This window comes from Alosa sapidissima, chromosome 17 (genome assembly GCF_018492685.1).
Source record: "Alosa sapidissima isolate fAloSap1 chromosome 17, fAloSap1.pri, whole genome shotgun sequence".
Taxonomy (NCBI): Eukaryota; Metazoa; Chordata; class Actinopteri; order Clupeiformes; family Clupeidae; genus Alosa; species Alosa sapidissima.
In genome coordinates, this window is record NC_055973.1 from 16,258,189 (window position 1) to 16,278,637 (window position 20,449).

Below are 20,449 nucleotides of genomic sequence, written 5' to 3' on the forward strand. Positions count from 1 at the left end.
CTGTACCAAGTTTGGACTTCATACATCAAAGCGTTGCTGAGATATGAGCCTACTTCCTGTATTGCAGCGCCTCTAGAGGCTAATGATGCAGATTTCCTAGTGCGTCCTCACAATCAGGTACTAAGTCTCTGTACCAAGTTTGGACTTTGTAAATCAAAGTGTTGCTGAGATATGAGCTCACTTCCTGTATTGCAGCGCCCCCTATAGAGGCTGAATGTTGCCAATTTCCTAGTGCATCCTCACAATCAGGTACTAAGTCCCTTCCAGTGCCCTAGCCTGACGTAGTCATACTCAATTCTAGTCAGAATGAGTCTGATACTGCTCCATTGGGACATAATTATGGGGCGTTTCAACCGATACGGGGGGGAATGCCTCTGCACTCAATTGGATAGACCTAACCAATCAGAGCCACGAAATAGCTTAATGTGAGGTGTAGGAAGAAAACACACGAACCATCCTTCTTCTTCACAAATGCCTTAACATTGTTTTCTGGTGTTTTGTAAAAGTTAGTGCTGTCAATAACTCCTAGCCTACAACACTCATTAGCGAATTCTAAGAGATACGTAGTAGGGTAGGCTATTAGGAAAAAACTGATAGCCTATATCCCCTCCATTTTTAAAAATAATTCTGTTGAACACTGATATGCTACAAACATGTTAAACAGCTGGGAAAGGCTGTCGCAAATCCTTAGAACAGGTGGTCAATCAGAGATTTCAAACAAACGAGGGAACATGTCGCAATGCAATAGCGCTGTTTTCCCTTGATGAAAGTGAAACCACAAGTTTTCCCACATCTCAACTTTGGCCAAAGTTTTCAGAAATAATCGTTTTCAGTGATAAAACCTCATTAAATAATATGCATTTTCCATATGGGGTCTTAAAAGCCATGTATCCTTCTAGTCACAGCATTTTTGTTTCAAACATAAGCCTAATCTAAGCGTGCTCAGATGATGTGATAGACCAGGCGCTGTTGCTCACCTGTCCATCATCGCAAAGCCCGATTTGATTGGTCCGCCCGATCTAGGGCGAGCATACTTGCTCCACAATGGAGCAATGCCAGACCGAACTTCCCGACCTCAAATGTTGTGGGCGGGACTAAGTTCGGAAGCCTGGTAGCCTGGTACCAGCTACCAGGCTACCAGCGCCCCCCTATAGAGGCCAAATGATGCCAATTTCCTAGTGCGTCCTCACAATCAGGTACCAAGTCCCTGTACCAAGTTTGGACTTTGCACATGAAAGCCTTACTGAGATATGAGTTCACTTCCTGTTTGGGCGGCTTGACCGCCAAATTTAATGGGCTGTATTGAGTGAACACTACTGAATATCGAAACACCTATAGGTAACTTTTGTGAGGCTTGGTCTAAACATCATCTGTGCCAAGTTTCGTAAAAATCGGAAAAAATGTGTAACCTGTGGAAATTTAGTTTCGCTTTCGATAAAATCCAATATGGCGGAAGGTCCAACATGGTGTTAATTGATGTTGTGGGGTACGTCGAACTGGGCAGGCATCATCCAAGGATTCCAAATATTCCTCAATGTTCAAAATCGGGCATACAGTACAGTTACAAAGTTAATCGCATGGATGTAATGCCAACTTTGACCCATTGGTGGTGCTAGAGCAGTTGAAGTGCTGACATGAAACTTGGTGAAATGAATCATGGGACTGTCCCCAATCAGTGTGCTGAATTTCACAACTTTTTACCTTCGGTGCTAGACCCCCAATTTGTATTCCAATGTCCAATGACTATCCCTGCCTCTCCTTAATAAGTTTGTATTATTAAACTATGGTGAGGTTTATACTATAAAAAGGGCATAATATTATCAGAAAATGGCAATTAAATAGTCAATTGTAATCATAGACTGTATATATAGAACTGTCTATGATTCTATATATACAGTCTATGATTGTAATGATTAGCATGGTAATTGTCAACGGAAATTTCATGACCGCCCTACAGGTGATTGAGACCAAGGAGTAGTAGACCTGATTCTTCAGGATGTTTCGCAACAGACTCTTTAAGCCTCTTTAAGTCTTTGCTGGCATGTCTGCTACTCACATCAGTCTCAACAGTAGCACAGGTCTCTCTGTGTCGGTCTCTCTTGTTCACGCTCACACACACACACACACACACACATACATGCACGCACGCATCTTCATTCTTGGAAATTTGCAAAAAATGGGGTGACACAAATGCAGGGAATTAATACAAAATTACTTTATTTTATATCCATGACCTACACACATGTGCACAGATAAGGTAAGCCAAAAAAAGATAAATGTTTGATTGAAACAGATACAATATGCATACAGTTCCACACAGGACTTCTGTAAGAGGTTCGAGATTTCTGTTGTAGGTTTAGAACGAATGTGTCGGACATCAAAAATGCCTTATTTTGACTTTCTTGAGATAATGCACATGTAGACACAAACTTGTGCAGACTGTGCAAAAAAAAAAACATGATCACATCACCAACACATCTTTCCCATACATGATACTAGCAGTTCACAAAAAAAGTGAATGAAAGAGTTCAGACAATGCAAAGAACAGTTACATGGCACTCTCAAAACACTTTCAGTAAAGACAATACAGTCAAAGCTGGTAATACAAACAACAGCAATAAAGGCTTTGTGGAGGAGTGCAGACACTGCCAGAGCAGGGGAAGGCAAACCATAAAAAGAACTTGGCCTACAAAGGAATCCAGTTGTATGTCTGAAGATAAAAATCTGTAGTTTATAAAATTATATGTATAGCTCTTCATTAATAATTTACTCAAAAAATATAACCTCACAAAGAGTCCAACTGATCCTCAGATAAGAAAAGGATACATGATATTTTAATGTACTGTGATTAGTTAAGAGCAGCGTTTCTTCCTATGATTGTGCAGTCAGTTATGTTTATTATATTACTTTAAAATCATCAAGTAAGCAAAACTAAGTTATATGTGGAATGTTAAGAGCACTTTCTGACCAGCTGAAGCACTTGGAAGAATTCAGAGAAAGTAAGCCTTGATATAACTTGTTCTGAAAACATTCAAATATATATACAGAGGTTTGTCTAAAATACATGGGAAAACTAAAAAGAGGACACAACAGACTGACAAGAAAGCAAGAAAATGAGTTAAGCTTACTTCAATATGTAGCCCGTAACAGCCAACAGCAACCACCCCACCCTCCCCTCCCATCTATGGGCCATGTCACCCTAAATCAAGGGGATGCTGAGGAAACCCATACCACCATTACAATTTAATTTTGTGACATCATTCCTATGACTAAGAAGCCCAGCACATCATCTGAAAACAAAAATTCCCACAGACCTGGTTGAATTGGCACTTAAATGTGTTACGGGATAATACACGATGATTTAAGAGAATTACAACAAGCTGCAAGAAGTCTTGTCAAGATGACGTCTAGTTCCACCATTTCTAAAAGTGTGAGACACCAGCAATGCTCCCAAACATAATATGAATGATTTTATACCCAAACTGAAATACACCAATACACCAGTGAGTGTGTGTCAAACTGGTCTCAACTGGATGCTCATAGAGTCCTGCTCATAAAGCAGGACAGGAGAAACAGGGTTAGGCAGCATTAAGCCTGTGGTTGCTACTACACTGTAAGTGCAGTTATTAAATCTCTCTGACAGTTAGAGTTATTTAGGGGCTCAGTAACTGCCACACAGGTAAACCAATTAGCTGGCATCCACTAAAGCTACTGAGATACTGAGAAGTGATGGCCGATTCAGATAGAGAGAGGTGGATGTGACCACTTACCGGTCCACAAAGCCAGTTGTTCACTGTTCATGTTCACTGGAACACAATGTAGCGTTGCATGAACTGAGTGAGCCTGAAAACCAATTACTGCAGTGACATTACTGCAGTTATGCTGCAGGCATAGATTGGCAACACTGAAATATTCAGCACAGTGATAGTCAGGGATCATACAAACATAGTAATACCCATGTGATCAAGATACATATACCTACAGTACAGCATTCTCCCTGGTACAATAACAATATCAGACAACAGAAACGAGCGGGGGAAAGCACACCTACTTTCGTTCCTATGTGTATGTGGCTAAATGGAACACTAGTGAAGCACAGATGTTCCAATGCAGCAGCTTCACATTTTCTGAAATGTGTAGTGACGTATACAAAAATAAATATTACAAAACATCTGAAATCATTGACCTCTGAGTCACGTTACGTCGCAGGACGAGGGGGGGAATGTCCAGTTACGATTATATAAAATTTCCACCATAGGGAACACTAGTTTTTCTTCTAATAGGAAGAATATTCTCTGAGCCCAGTGGAAGACACTGTTGCCATAGACAACCTCCCATGTGAAAGTCATCACCATAAAGGCATCCTTCATTTGGAAAGTGGAGAAAATGGACGGATGCTTTCTAAAAGACCAGAAGCAGAACAGGCTTTGGTAAGGGAGAGTCTACTTCATGTGTGTCTGCCTTCTGGTGTCTGGAAATGTTCAAGGAGAGATACAAAGGTGATTACCCATGAACGAGAGAGGGTGAAGGTGGGTGGTGCGTGTGCATATATGTGTGTGTGTATATGTGTTCTGTGCGTCAGTTCAGATTGGCTACAGAAAAAGCTCCCTAAGGCACTTCACATTGGCCATTGGAACGGAGTGGCGGTTGGACACATTTGATGTGGGGAGCTGGCGTTGGGCGTGGCTCACACAGGCATGTGCATCTCTGTGTACTCGTCCTGGCCCTCCCGCTCATCAAAAGTGGGCTCAGCATCATCAGCATCCAGCTGAGGGTTACACAGACACAAACAGACATTCTTAGCATTGTCAACAAAATATCTATACATGCTGTATGTTATATACAGTTCTGGAAGAAGATAAGAGACCACTGCACATTTTTCTGATGTCATCCTACGGTTGCTAAGTGACATTTGAATGAGTTGACAGTCATCATTCAAATTTGCAGTGGTCTCTAAATTTTGAATATGACTGTCAACTAATTTGAATGTCACTCACCAACCGTAGGATGACAGACAAATGTGCAGTGGTCTCTAATTTTTTTATATATATATATATATATATATATATATATATACACACACGTATATACAGTATATATACACACAGTATACACACACACACACACACACACACACTGTTCTATGCTCTATGACTGTTGTTGATAAACTCATCCTCTCACCACCTGGGATATTTTTAAACCCATTCAGCCGTCATTTGGTGTACAAGTGCCATTTGTATAAGCAGTGGTATATGTGTGCGGTCAACTCACACACTGCATCTCTCTGGCAGTGAAGATTCGTGGAAGGAGGAACATCTTGACGGGGACGGTGAGGATGAGGACAAAAGGGAAGGCCAGCGACGCAGCAGTGGACATGACTGCCCACAGCACAGCCAGACACACCACCTGCACTGCTGTGAACAGGTGCATGCGTAGCGTTCTCACCTGCGGGAGCAGAGAAGGTGATGATTACACAGTCAGATCACATAGTTAGTTATTCCTCTACCACAGCCTCAGTGAAAGGGTAACACTGTGTTCTACAGCTTGTCCAAACAGAAAGTGAACATTAACGAAAAAATCAATTTAGTTACACTGTTTTGAACTGGAATGTCCTGAACAGTACGCAACATGAAGCAGTGCTGTGCAACGCAGCGTTTTGTGAGAACTTTTGTCAGACTCTCCGTTTTTATTTTCTTTCTGTCGCTCATGTTGCTCTGCTATTTTAAATGTGAAATATGACGCAATAGAAGGGAATATTTAACAGATTCAGTGTAGACAGATAACATCGAATGCTACCAGACAGTCGCTCGCTTGGATCCTGTTAGGGCACACTGTTACAGTGGTCCATGCTGGTGCTTACTATCATATGAAGAGCTCAGGTATGTTATTATGCTTTCACCCTTTGCCTCTACTGTGTGTGTGTGTGTGTGTGTGTGTGTGTGTGTGTGTGTGTGTGTGTGTGTGTGTGTGTGTGTGTGTCTGTGTGTCTGTCTGTCTGTCTGTCTGTCTGTCTGTCTGTCTGTCTGTCTGTCTGTCACGACTCAAGGAATTGTCCGTGCTGTGCCGAGTTCTCACCTTGCGCACATACATGTGGTCAGGATGGTACTTAGGAGGCATGAGTAGCAGCTGGATGCGTTCAGTCAGCTGGATGCCATTGAGAGACATCACGCCCATGTAGAGGAAGATCCCAAACAGAACAGCAATGGGGATCTTACGCAGGAGGTCCCCAATCACAATTGACAGACCTGAGTAACGGGGAGGGGTGAGAGGAGGGATAAAAAGTTAAAAATAAAAAAAGGTAAAAAAAAAAAAGGTAAAATCATCATACCAACAAATTTTGTTGTTCAAAGTTCAATATACTTGCTTATACACAGCACAATATATACCCTTTCAACTGCATAAACAAACATGTGTGTTCCTAAGGCATTTCCGGTGGCACAGCAAACAAAATTGAGCTAGTGGTAACGTCGGAACAAACAAAAATAAAAAAAGTTGTAACGTCAACATTCTGTAGAGCATTACGGTAACGTTTTAATTTCAGTATTTAATTTATGTATTTTCATATCAAAGTATCTGCATTGGTTTTGAACGTTTCAACCAGAAACCCTCCAGGAGCTGATTGAAAGGGTCTATATGCTTTAAGCTAGGTCCTGTGCTGCAGCACGCTGAAGTAGTGTTACTCACCCACTAGAATGGCCACCAGAAGCCCAGTCACCCTCTGCTCTTTCACCTCCTGGATGCGTGGCTTGTCTCCAGGGGCCACTGCCTTGCTCATGACGGTGAGTGCGTTGACGTGGGTGACGGAGCGGACAGTGGCGGCGGCCATCCACGGCAGGCCGAACAGGGCACAAGTACCCCCTAGAGCCACAATCACCAGCAGGTCCAAGTGAAAGCCGGAGCCCTTCACCAGCATCCGCTCCTTTTTACTGACTATCAGGCTGTAACATGGGAGAGAATGGAAGACAGAGAGAGAGAGAGAGAGAGAGATGGAGAGAGATCAAGCCAGAGTGAGATCGATGGTTTCATATTAAAATGACTTGAGAGTATGAGGTATACAAAGATACAGTATTGTTTAATAATTCACATGCCTGACCACATGACAACACATCCTGCAATGTTGCAGAATAAAAAGCTTGCTTGGTTCTCAAGCTGTTACTTCAGTTACTGTGTTCACTGGTTATGTCAACCATGCGTCATCTTGGTGCTATGTAGAGAAAGAATGGCTTTGACTCAGAGCATTAATCCTAACTTATCACCCGGAGAGAAGAAATAATCTTTTTGATTGGCTGGTAGGGTGGCTATTAATTCTGAATAACAGGACACCTATGAAGTAGATCTGGTAAAAAAAGTTTAATTACGAATGGAAACTATAACAACTATAGTAGGACAACGGTTGAGCCTGGAAGCAGGCTTCACAACAATGGAATCAACTGTAAACAAGCTAACTGTCCATGCTATCGCTGTTAGGGCCAAAGAAAGTTGTACAACAAAAAAGTCGGCTTCTTTTTAAATGAAGCCGCTTGTTTCCTTTGCGTGCTATAAAGGCATGACTATTGCCTATAGTGGCAACCGGGTGATAAGTGGGATAACAGCCTTCGAGGTGTCCTGTTATACGGAATTAATAGACATGGGCGGAGGCTCCACTGCACATCGGGGAGTTCTTTGCCCTCGTCCATTAATCCTGTAACACGACACCGCTGCGCCAGTTATCCCTTGCATAACATCATTAAGTCATTAACATTACGTGGTGATCTGTGTCTCCATGAAAATGAGGATGAAGACTAGCAGAGCAGGAAGGATGCTGGCGGCCATCATCCAGATGGGGAAAGGGTCATTCATGCCAAGAGGATTCACAAACCAGCCACGCTTGGATGGGCTGGTCACAGATAACCCATTGGGCACACTCAGTTTCTGTGAAAGGATGAAAACCATTTAATGTTTAAAAGGACAAGCATTTTAAAAATCTGTAGGCTTTTTATGTTATATTCACAACTTTTTATTTGGCTATTTGCATCTTTCAATCTTGCATTGTTTTAAAAGATACTACACTGTATCTGTATCCGCTTAATTGGGAAGTATGCGGTGTGTAAGCCTCACCTGTGTAAAAGTGTCCTGAATGCTGTAGTCCACCAGCACCATGATGAGGATGGCAATTGGGACACCAAAATCTCCAATCACCCTGCGAAGCTGTGAAGAGGCACACAAAAGGGGTAATCATCAAACCTCCACGTCTGAACAGGTTCAATGGAACTCCACTGTGTTAGGACACATCATTATGGGGCCTAATGTGAATGTTTATAAGTGTGCATATGACCTCATATTAGCATATGATCTTAGACCTTTGCCCCCAATCATTCACATTAGGGCCCTTAATGTTTTGCTTATATGGCCTTACCCTGCCAGGAAAAAATGCGCTGTTCTTAAACTTGCGCAGGTAGAAGGCGATGAAGAATGTTCCCGACATGAGCACCAGGGAGAGCAGGGCTGTGTTGGGCTCTCCGCGGTTACTGGGGGTGAGGGTGGTGGTGTTGTTGTCTGGCAGCACACTCATAGTGATATTCTCTGATGTGCTGTTGCCATCGGTGCTATTGATGATAGTGCATCGCTTCAGTGGATGGTGCAGGAATATCTGAAATATGGGAGGATCAGGCTTACATTTTACACTTAACCATAGTGGAGGTTTTCTCCCATTTCTCAGTAATCAACCAAAGACAAACAGCTACTCAACAACTAGTCAAACCCAGTGTCCAGTCTGACCTTTCCCAGTTTGGAGAATGTCTCATAGATGAAGATGAGGGAGATGAGGATGGAGAAAATCTCCTGAGTGAATCGCGACACAAAGCGGACCAGGAAGCTCCCCTCAAAGGCCACCATAAGCACGACTATGATGATGAGCCAGAAGCCGATCCAAACGCGGCCTGTGAGGTACTCCACGTTGTTCGCCTTACAAAACTGCAAAGGGGGACAAACAAGAAGGACTTTCTAAAACTGATAATTCCGGTCCTTGATTGTGATTGGCTGAATCGCGTTCGATGCCGTTGTAAAATGCAGCATAAACATACACCTTGACCGCATTTCTTTCTATATTACTGCGATACCATAACTTGATACAAAAGTTAAAGTAGCTGAGTCTCGACGTTGCTTGACAACCATTCAGATAGAGGAAATATATTTCTTGGCGGAAGAGTGATTATCTATGAATAAATCGGTTCCATTTCTAGTTGCTGTGCCTTTACTTTATGAAACTTAGTATTTATAGTAACAGTTTTAGAAAAGCAATAAGCCACTCGAGTGCGTAAGTTACACCGAGCGTCGTGCCTAACAACGGCCCTTAGCTGTTGTAGAATCAGTGTAACCTACGGCCTCTCGGGGGTTATTGCTTAAATAAGATGACCTCACCTCATCTTCCCATTTAACTCAAGTTGAAGGTGCCCCCCACCAGTACAGTTTCCAGCACTACCAATGCTTATTACACTAACTGAACGTCATGAATACGCAAGGGGAAAAAAAATGCACATGGAAGAAAAAAACTGAACCTAACCAACCCAGGGAGAGAGGTCAGCGGCACTCACCGAGAAGAAGGCCTCCTCAAACACCAGAAGGGGCCCGGAGAAGCCCACCACCAGCAGTGGCTGGGCTCCCAGCAGGCAGAAGAGCACGCCCTGGATGGCCGTGGACACGATGAGCTCCGACACGCCGATCAGGCCCTCCGTCTTCTCCCCCAGCAGCCCGCCGAAGGTGATGGCGGGCGAGAGCGCCGCAAAGTAGATGAAGATGACGGCGGCCATGCACTGTGCGTTCAGCGCATCCTTGAAGTCACTGATATACTTGGGGTAGCGGCGGCGGGCGTCGCGGATTAGGCCCCCGAACGGCCTGCCCGAGCGTTGGAGAGGGTCGTCGCTGGGCTTGCCAGCAGCCAGGAGGGATTCTGGGAAGAACGACAAGGTAGGGGGATAAGTACAATCACAGAAAGCCATGATATGATTTGTTTTCACAATTAAATGTTATTTCTCTCACACTTTGATATGTCAAGACAAACTGGAAAGTTAACATACAGTATACCAGAGACCCAGAAACCAGGGGCGGGCTTTATGTGATGACAGATAGAGCAGTGCAATCAAAACAACCAATGGCTGCACAGATGGCGACAGGGTTAAACAGATACAGACGTGTATTCAACTGCTACAACTGCATTTAAAAACTTTGTTTACAAGATCTTTGTTTACTTCCGAAACAATATGGTAAGAGTTTAATGGACCAATTTAAGTTTAATTTCACTGCTAGTTATACACCTGGTAGTCACAAGTCAATGAACCCTTTCCTGACCCACTCTCAATCTAAACTGAGATGCGGTCTGGTGTCAACGAGGCGAGGCTACTGTCCCACCCCGGCATGCGCACCTTTCTCCTCCGGGCTCTTGAGCTCTTTTGCCAGTAGTTTCTCCTCCTGTTCCTCGCGCTTGCGCAGCATCTCCCGCTGGAAGCGCGCCACTGAGCGCAGCAGCTCTTCGCCCCCCACCTCCGAGGGCGGCAGCACGATGCTGCAGTCCAGGAAGCTGTTGATGGCGTTCAGGAGGTCGTGTCTGTCGTCCGCCAGGTAGGCCGCCTCGTGAAAATGCTGCGGAGAGGATAACAGTATCAGTAACAGTACAGTACAGTAACAGTATCAGTTTCATTTAATTTGTGCTTAAAAAATACAATCCTATCAACACGAGTATTTACACACAACAATACTGAGAGATGTGAGCACAATGCTATTGTGTCCTTGGACCATGGGTTCATGTATCTACACATCATGCACCTTGTCAGACATGAGTGTTGAAATGGAGCGACCGATCTGATGGTAATCCATGCTGGTGCTGGGCGGCCCGAGCAGGACGAAGAGGAAGCGGACCGGCACCGGCACCTCCAGCACCGAGTCCAGCTCCTGCGCCTCCTGCAGACGCACAAACGCCATGGTGGGCTGCTCCAGGAAGTCCACCGCACCTAGGGGGAGAGAGACAGAGAAACACTGTCAATCTGGAGGTGTCAGGCTTGATCTAAAGATTTCTCAATGCTTGCCTTGCAGGACAGTAAAAGTACCTAAAGACAGCTTCCTAAATACATCATAAAAGGGCGTGACCATAAAGCAACAGAGCTTTTTAGTTAAGTGGGAACATGTTATTTGGGCCATATCTAATAAGATCCACTGCATTATGGAAGAAACTCACCAACTAGTACAACTGTAGCCTCAGCATTTTCAGGAATTTTCTCCAAGAGTTTCAGTTCATGCTTTGACTTGGACCTATGCATTCCAATAACTGGGATGGAGTCCCTCTGTATGGGTTATAACCATAAGAAAACTCAGCCACAGTTTTGAGACAAAGCAAAAATTAATCAAAACACATGACAGCAATGCAGGCTCTGACCTGGGCGTGCACCTCGTGCTTGTCCATGTCGATGCGCAGCTCCCCCTCGAGGCCGGCACCGGTCATCAGGGGCTCGGTGGCGGAGGGCTCTGCCTGGGAGAGGTGGTTGCTGCTGCTGCCGTGGTGGTGGTGGTGGGTGCTGATGAGCGAGCCCAGGCTGGCCGCCGAGATGTTGCGGGGGAAGGAGGCGTGCTCCTTCTCGTCGCTCGGGTGGCTGGGGGAGAGGGGGAAGAGCATTAAGCGGGTGAGCTCATGCACTAGCGTCTGCATAGGGTGCTGCTCGGGTCTACGGGAGGGGTGAGCCATGAGGGGGGGGGGAAGACAGCGATGGCAAAAAAAGGAAAGGACCAGGAGGGAGGGTGAGAGCACAAGGTGAGCAACAAATACAACACTAAGACATTTCACTCATTTATTCTTGGAGCTGAACCAACCTTTTTGCCTCATTTAAGCAAATGACTAGTGAGAGCATGCTGTTCTGAGAGTCGACACTCCATGGCCTGTATCTCTTACATAACACGGCAAAGTTACCACAAACTCCCGTCCTGATCACATCGGTAGAGTGCCAAATGCTTTTGGCTTCTACTTTTGAAATTTTGGCTAGAGTTAAGTTCTGTTTCCGTTCCCCTAACAGCCCATCTTCTCCATTACTCTCCATAACTAATCCATAATTAATGAGGCAGCCGTGCCGTGTTGTACCGAGTGTGACGGCATGGTGTGGCGCAATGTGGCACGGCTCACCTGTGCTTGAGCAGGAGGGCCCTGAGAACGTTGGCGCGGTCCTCTGCCTTGATCTGATCCGAGATGATCATCTGCTCCACCACCTGGTGAGCGATGCCAGGGAGGGTCTTCTGGTCCAGATCAAGGAGCACGGCACCTGGGAGGTCACACAGAGGCAATGTCACACGGTCGTTCGGTTATCGGTGACTACTACATTAGTAATGATGAGGGAAACGCATACGTACAGTATAGCTAGTTGAGGTACAGATCACTTGGGGAGAGTGAGAAAAGGCACAGTCGTTATAAGGGCTGGTCAAGTGTCTCACCGTGAGAGATAGTTTTGCGGAGCTCCAGGAGACTGCGAAAGGACAGGGAAGCCACATGGGGTTTGCCCCAGCGGTCCGTCTCCTCCTCCACGTCCTCCTCAAACTTGATCCAGCGAGCAGTCTCCCTCCACTGCATCTCCTGGTTCTTGTCCATGATCAGTTCATTCAGCTCCACAAACACCTGGAGGACACAACACACACCGAAACACACACAAACACACAAACACACACACACACACACAATGTCAATCTCTGTAAGGACAATACAGAGCAAAGGTGGGGATTTGCCTCAAGATCTCACTTAAAGGCACTGAAACCAGAGCTTGAGGGAACTGTGGCATAAGCATATGCAGCGGCCATGCCACATTTGGATCCAAGTGCCCACAGGGACCTGGGTTTGAATCCAACCCATCGTTATTTCCCGAACCCACCACATCTCTCTCTCCCAGTCACTTCCTGTCACTGTTCACTGTCCTATTTTTAGGCAAAAATATACAATGCTAATAACTTACTAAAGAAAGCTTATAAATCACACACATTTCACATGTCTTTGAAATAAAACCAAAAGAAAACCAAGCCATGCACATATTACAAATTGGATGTAAATTAGTTTGAACTCCTTAGACTCAAGATTCATTCTTTAGTAAATATTAACCATTTACAAAAAGGCAAACCACATTAAACATGCAGCGCAGCATGTTTGCACACCATCCTTTCCATCAGCATTCTAAGCACAGGTGTAGGATCTGCAACACTGCACACCGTTACCGCCACCGACTTACATTTCTGCACGACCCTTGATGCTAACGGTCAAGATCATCGCACGCACATAAAGGCACACTGGATATTTCCTCTTAAACACTTCACAATAAAAGGACCAGTTCCACATGCCACAGCACACACACACACACATCCTGACCAGCATTAGTGTCCTCAAAAACTCAAAACGCAGACAAGCACAGGCACATCCTCTAACTAACTGCTAACCTTCTGGTGGCGGGTCAACTGACTGGAGAAGTCCAGCAGGACCATGCCGTCGGGTCGAGACTCGGAGCGGTACAGAACCGATGGGAAATGGAGGTGTGAGCTTCTGAGCTTCAGGGTCCGCACACTGTCCCTCGTCTGCTGTCAAGGGGGGCCATAGACCTCTACACACACACACACACACACACACACGCTCACACACACGCTCACGCTCACACACTCCCACTCTATGGTGCACATTCTCTGACGAGACCCTGTTGTTTACCTGGCCGCTGGGGGGTCTCGTTAATAAAACATCTCCGCTTCTCACAAGCTTGTGGTGTCGGGTTACCTGAGCTGATCTCGGTTTCTTTGAGCGTGTGTGAAAGGAAAGAAGTTCATTCTTTCATTTTTAATTGCACCTTCCCCCGTCTATTCGTCCGCTCAAGAGCCATGAGGGGCTTTGCCGAGAGTTTGGCCAGAGTTTTTTTTTTGAAATGTCAGAAAACAAGAGAACACTCTATAAAATGAACCTCAGATCTGACAGGACGAATGATCCAAGATCCACTTCTAAGAACCCTACCAATCACATGATGGGAAGGCCACACGGTGCCCTGAACAACATGTTGCTGAGAGAGATTAGATCCAAATATATCATAATACAAAAATGAAACCATATCCCCAGTAACAGAGACAAATATCAGGTAAAATGTAGAAGCATGTGTGACGTGTTGAGTAACTCACCTCATGTGGGGTGCGGTCCAGTTTCCGTGTGCGGGTGCTGGCCTCTTTGTGATCCTTGCTGATGTGCACCACCTGGCCCTTTGCACTTTTCCGCACCAGGTGTCTCCGCATGCCAGGTACATCTTCAAATCGGTGACCTGAGGGAGGGACAGGGAGTGGGACAGGGAGAGGGAGGGGATGAATGGTGTGAGCTTGTGACCACAAGTGTATTAGTTAGGGAAGAAGCTTCATGCAAACTTGACATTTGGAATAGTCCATAGCATATTAGCTCCATCATGTCCACACATGACCACATTTAATTTCAAAGCACCGCAGGATGGTTTAGTGAGGAACGCTATGAAAGAGGCCTATAAGCCTGCCTACACACACACACACACACACACACACACACACACACACAGAGGCACAACACCAAGCCTGATAAACCAGTCTTAAACTTGACCACAGTCAGGTGAGAAAACTGACCGTCTACGGGGCATAAGGAAACACAGATTGTAGTGGGAGATAGCAGTATGAAGAACTACAGAGCAATGGCTGCACAGGGCTGCCTCCACAGGAGCTGATTGTGGACATCACGGAGAGAATAAAGGGTGACTTCCATCATGGGAGCCCGGCGAGGATTTTCTCAATGCACTCTGGACAGCGTGTCCCTGCACCAATCCTGCTACTGTTAGGATGACCTCACCCAGTAGATCAAATCTCAGCCTGCTGAATTAAGGGAGCCCTGTTCCCTTTTGTTCTGTTTCCCCTGCCTCGAAGAATCCAGTTTCAAGACTGGCCCAGTACCAAGTATACACGGGGTGTTATTGTGTGTGTGTGTGTGTGTGTGTGTGTGTGTGTGTGTGTGTGTGTGTGTGTGTGTGTATTTTTGTGTGCGCATGTGTGTGATGGGGTGGCTGTGGGACATTACCTGATTGGAGTGTGGGGTACTGAAGGTGAGAAACATCTAATCAGTACTAACAGCACGAGGGACAAAGGAACATTGGTATGCAAGAGGATTTGACGGCTGCATGGACAGCCAAAGAAAAGCTGCCATCTTTGGTTCTTTTCCCACAATATGTGTTATATTATGTTTCACTCACCAATGGACTTAATGTGGGAACGGCTTAGGAGCCGATTTTGTTAACTCATTTTGGTCAGCAATTTGGTCAGCTAATTAGCATTGATTTAAAAAAGAAACACACAAGCTCACTAGTATGGCTGAAGTTTGCTGGGTTATTTGTAGGGTAAAGGGTAACGTCAAACAGCATCTTTTAAAAAAAAAACTGGTTTATAATAACCAACAGACATCTAATATTTCCACGTTTTGACTTCTGTTGCTTTCTGTCCTACCTTTGCCATTGGTGAGGTCATAAAGACAGCAGTCCTTCTGTTTCTTCATGAGTAACCTGCTTTATCCAACAGGTCCACAGGTGAGACTTTATGAAGTCCGCAGTCTCCTCTGATGATTATGTTTCAGGACGATGAGATATCAGTAGAAAACAGAGGACTCCCGTCATCCTGTCTACGTGTCTACATCAAAGTCCATCAACCAACAAAAAACCCAAGCTCCTAGATTGCTCTCCATTTCATTAGACAAAATTCATCTTCAAACAAAAAGCAAAGTATATCTGAGATAGTTTCAAGCAGATTTAAGCACATCCCAGTGTCTTCAGACAAGAGGAGGATCCAGGAGGGTGTGGCATTACTGTAATTCTGATTTGATAGGGACATGACCCCCTGATCTGTTGGTGGTTCGCCAACGTTCATCCATGGCACTAAAGAGGGACGTGACCAGCAGCAACTGACCGCCGGCCGAACCTAACAGGATCATCCCATCCAGGCCTATTAGGACGTTGAGGTGCTGATACGCCTGGGTCGGACAAAAGGGTAGAGATCAATTTTAATGATTCCTGCTGTTGAGCACCGGCCAGGAGAGATGAGAGGGCCGAGATTCCCAGGCTAATTACAGTAGCACAATCGCTAACAATGGCGCAGAGAGAAGGCCTATGAATCAGTGGACACTACAGCCATATGGTCACTCCTGGACCACACACTAAAGGCACATGTGTGGTTTGAGGTTCAGGGAGCAGGACAGCAGGTTCTCTGTGACCATCATGTATGTAGCCTGTGGCTGCACATTCTGACTGGTCCAGGGTCAGTGTGGGGCGATTAACCTCAGCGCTAGTGAGGTAAGAGCAGGCCTCCCATTTCTGCAGGAGGTTAACTCCTGTCCATTCAGCTGAAAGACAGGTCGGAGGGGTAATCTGATCACTGACCCTCACTGGCGAACAAAATTTTTTACCCTGAGGTAAAGTGCGGCATTGTGCAAACAAGCGTGGAGCCACCATCTCTGGCCAGAGCAGAGACTGGCTGCTGGGAGGGGCGGAGGCCCATGTGTGCCCACCCCCCTCCCCCCTCCGGGTGCTGACCTTCAACAGAGCTGAGGCTCCAGGTGCCTGAGACCACATTTAATTTCAAAGCACCGCAGGATGGTTTAGTGAGGAACGCTATGAAAGAGGCCTATACGCCTGCCTACACACACAGTCACACATACACACACTCACACACTCACACACACACACACACACACACACACACACACACACACACACACACACACACACACACCTATCTGAGGCCCGGGAAGCAGGAGAGCAACCTTAAGCTTGATGAAGTGAAATTTAAAAGGACAGCTGAGAATGCCGCACTGGCACAGCAGCCAGTGAAAACATCCCCAGGTCACGGAGAGTTTAGATCCTCAACACAGGCCCTCTCATTAAAATGTCATGATGGAGTAAAAACAAAATAGAGCCCGAAGGGCTCAGCGTAAGGAGACCTCGTCATGATGGAAAATTGTAGGCTTAAATGGATTGAGAAACAGTAGCTAATAGTGAGGAGATTATTGCTGTGTCCTGAGTTAAAAGGAGTCGGATGACACCCTATGCTCTGATGACTACATTTATTGTGTGTGTGTGTGTGTGTGTGTGTGTGTGTGTGTGTGTGTGTGTGTGTGTGTGTGTGTGTAAATACAAGATATTACATAAGTACAAGGCATTTACCAGACATTGCTATAGTTTCATTAAGATAACTTTAACTGTAAATGACCCCATAGAAGGACACCTGAGTGACTCACTTTTTATTCCGTCCAGGTCAGCGGAGGCCAGTGTCTGTGCCTCGCTCTCGTCGGTGGGGATGCGCTCGTACTTGGCCTGCTCAGCGCCCGTCATGTTGCCAGTGCGTCGTCGCTCCTGCAGGTCGTAACTTCGGCTCGACACTCTCGCCAGAGGGACGGCAGTGGGGGCTCCAGCAAGTGACCTAGGTAACCATATAGACTTACATTAAATGAGATCGCTGAGTAATCTATGGGAAAATGCAGAAATGTAAAGAGCAGCTAAGTATCAGTGAAATGTATAAAACAGAAACAATACCACTGAAATAAAAATATTTTTTTAACACAAACTACTTAAATATTTTCGAACACAAGTATTTCAGACCACTCTCTCCAGATCACATTCTTAATTCAATTCAACTGAAATTGAACACAACATAGTAATATCAAAGTATCTCATTGACTATCAGTCAAAAACAGTTTAACTATATTAACAACACTTACCTGCAATGAACTAGTCCGAATAGAATGAAATAAAATACAGGCAAAAATAATTCTTGACCTTTAGAATAAATCAGGATCCAAGCTTCACATTCCCCTGAAACTCTTTAGTCCTGGATATCTGCACTATTCTGCCTGCTCCAATAGAGCTATTCCTTTACACTAGAAAATGAGAAGTTATCTGAAGAGGTCTACAAAAGAAAATAAGGGAAGTGTATTCCACAGAGGGCTTAAGCGTGTAGTTGGACTGGCTGACAGGTACAAAAGGTACATCGGCCAGTAGCCATGGAAGTGGGTTGAAATATGGGCTTTGGGGTGACGTGGGCTTTGCGGGAACGAATTTCCCTCCTGCTGGCTTCCTGAATAGCTGTGACTTGGTAACGTACACGTTGTCCTGTCCATGACCATCTCCTGACCTTACCACAAAGCCCCATCAGGCCCAGCCTCACACAAGAGACAGTAAACGGCTCAGGCTGCTGCAGTCAATAAAGGACAGAGACACAGAGAGGAGGAGGCCTTTCTCACAACATCAGTGCAGCAAACTCATGACTAAATTAGTTATAATGTGTTAATAATTATAATGTGTTACCGAAATGCTAAAAAAAAAACATAAATGAAAAGCTATGCAATTCAGTGTGTGAGAGCTGGAAAAGGCTGCATTTTCCAAAACCATGAAAATGCCAAATGTTATTCGACATCTTCCGACATGTGATCTCAAAATGGGCAGTTTGAGGGAGAGGATATACTGAGAAAAGGAAACCATTGATGAAGGTGGTACAATGAATATCACTTTTCTGAGTACAGTTTGCTCATCTGAATGGACGGGTTGACTCACTCAGTTGGTGTGGCATCTTCGGGGCCCATGCCCCCAGCTGAAAAGGGGACCACGGAGACATCTCTGGCCGGGTGAGGGCTCTCGGACCCCTCAATGGAGGCCACGTGCTCAGGATCCTCACGGGACACAAAGAACTGGATGGGAGGGACACAATGCGGCGGAAGAAAAGTCTCCTTAGAAAATACAACGTCCTCGGTCACCTAAGCAACCTAATGTTCAGACTGATTTATAAATGAACTTTTGAATATACCATAGCAGACAAAAATTAGTGTAATACTAAAAAATAGAATGTAACTACTGTCTACCACTACATTATATGAACTACTCATGGCCCATGCTCTAAAACCAGCAAGTAATCTGAATAATAATTATAAGATCCACATGAAAAGCTACATGACTCTAGAAAAAAAGAGTTAGTATCATTGCAGTGGGTATTTATCAATTCTGTGACTCTAAAAGAGGCGCTGAAAACCAAAAGGTCTAGTCAAGATAATCTGTGTTTTTGGCATGAAACAAAAGGTTTCAAATGTCATATTGATGAAACACATCCCCATTAAATAAACTAGGTGGCGCTATACATGAAATTAGTGGTTATGGGATGGGTTGACATGGCCCCTTAAGACGAACATACAAAAAAAAGGTGGTCCTCCTAGGCCCTACAATTCTCGAGATATTCACAGAAAACTGTGTCCGCCCTACTCTCCTTTCGGGGGTCCAGTCCGGCGGGGGGGCGACGGATCAAAACAACGGTTCCATGCCATCCATGTGGGGCTACATGCCCACCAAGTTTCACCCTGGTCTTTCAGTGTCCCAGGAATTCTTGACAGACAATTACACATGCGGGGAAAAAAAAAAAAAAAAAAAACAGAAGAAAAAAACTCTGACTAAACCTATATGACCGCCGCTTCGCTGCGTGGCGGTCATAATTATAGAAACCTTCTTGAAAATTGAACAAGGGGAGAGGAAGTGATGTGCAGTGCTGTGTTGGGGTGGCCACATGCGGTGGACAAGGCCATCCTCTGGGAACACAAACAGCTCCAAAAATCGACACATTCTTGTCAAGGATGAATTTGTCCATTTGGTCCATTCAGTCTCACAATCAGGCGCTGATCGTAACTGAGGACAGTACCTACAGTTTGTACTAAATATTCAGCAAAGCAACACGGGTAAACAAGAAATTCTAACTTCTCAGCACCACTGCCATCTAGAGGTTCAACACTTCATTGATTAGTTCTTAACTATTAAATTAATCACCAACGATTTTGATAATCAATTAAAAATGTAATTATCTTGTCTATGATGACAAACTGAACATCTTGGTATGGACAAAAAAAGGCATTTAAGGGCATCATCTTGGGCTTTGGGAAACACAGACTGACATTTTATAGACAAAATAAGGAATCACTTCCTCAATAAATTAGTCAACAAATTAACCAACAAAGAATATATTATATATTATATATATATTAGTTGCATCAAGTCATATTGTGTCATTCAGGGACTAAAACCTGTGGTTTAACTGTGGTCTTTACCTGCACATCTTGGCTGGCGTCTGTTTCTTCACCGTGTAGTGTGGCACTGCTTTTGACCTCTGCCGCCTCCTCCTCTTCCTCATCCTCCTCATCCTCTCCCTCCTCTACAGGGGGTGCTCCGCCAGGCCCGGGGCTGCCACGGTGATCGCGGCCCTTCCTCTTCTTCTTGTTGGTCTTCTTCCTCTTGCTGTCTCCAGGAAGCTTGGACAGAGGCCGGTGGATGTGGTGGGAAGAGCTGCGATGATCTGCAATGATCAATTTTACATCAGACCAGGATATACAATAAATTACCACCAGCCTTCCTGATGATCATTGTTGCAACAAAAATACATG

General features: G+C 45.0%; 1 protein-coding gene and 1 long non-coding RNA gene across 8 annotated transcripts in view; one reads left to right on the top strand and one right to left on the bottom strand.

Moving 5' to 3' along the window:
- Window positions 1-2,193: 2,193 nt before the first annotated feature.
- slc4a2b (solute carrier family 4 member 2b) overlaps window positions 2,194-20,449 on the bottom strand; it is a 45,005-nt gene continuing 26,749 nt past the window's right edge. For 5 of the 7 annotated variants that reach the window (XM_042068410.1, XM_042068412.1, XM_042068411.1 and 2 more), the window contains 19 exons: window positions 20,117-20,361; window positions 18,585-18,718; window positions 17,273-17,454; window positions 14,158-14,294; window positions 12,451-12,631; window positions 12,146-12,281; window positions 11,408-11,621; window positions 11,210-11,315; window positions 10,801-10,985; window positions 10,401-10,617; window positions 9,573-9,928; window positions 8,758-8,952; window positions 8,396-8,629; window positions 8,098-8,187; window positions 7,745-7,911; window positions 6,685-6,938; window positions 6,076-6,245; window positions 5,272-5,445; window positions 2,194-4,768 (listed from right to left, as the gene is read on the bottom strand). In XM_042068410.1, the coding sequence (XP_041924344.1) occupies window positions 4,688-4,768; window positions 5,272-5,445; window positions 6,076-6,245; window positions 6,685-6,938; window positions 7,745-7,911; window positions 8,098-8,187; window positions 8,396-8,629; window positions 8,758-8,952; window positions 9,573-9,928; window positions 10,401-10,617; window positions 10,801-10,985; window positions 11,210-11,315; window positions 11,408-11,621; window positions 12,146-12,281; window positions 12,451-12,631; window positions 14,158-14,294; window positions 17,273-17,454; window positions 18,585-18,718; window positions 20,117-20,361 (3,458 nt within the window). In that variant the 3' untranslated portion in view covers window positions 2,194-4,687. Of the gene's footprint in view, window positions 4,769-5,271; window positions 5,446-6,075; window positions 6,246-6,684; window positions 6,939-7,744; window positions 7,912-8,097; window positions 8,188-8,395; window positions 8,630-8,757; window positions 8,953-9,572; window positions 9,929-10,400; window positions 10,618-10,800; window positions 10,986-11,209; window positions 11,316-11,407; window positions 11,622-12,145; window positions 12,282-12,450; window positions 12,632-13,437; window positions 13,511-14,157; window positions 14,295-15,489; window positions 15,604-17,272; window positions 17,455-18,584; window positions 18,719-20,116; window positions 20,362-20,449 lie in introns of those variants that run through there. The other 2 variants (XM_042068416.1, XM_042068415.1) reach the window with 2 other exon arrangements.
- LOC121688681 lies at window positions 5,635-20,361 on the top strand. Its single transcript, XR_006024656.1, has 3 exons — window positions 5,635-5,879; window positions 17,289-17,458; window positions 20,227-20,361. It is a non-coding gene; the product is annotated as an uncharacterized LOC121688681 (long non-coding RNA).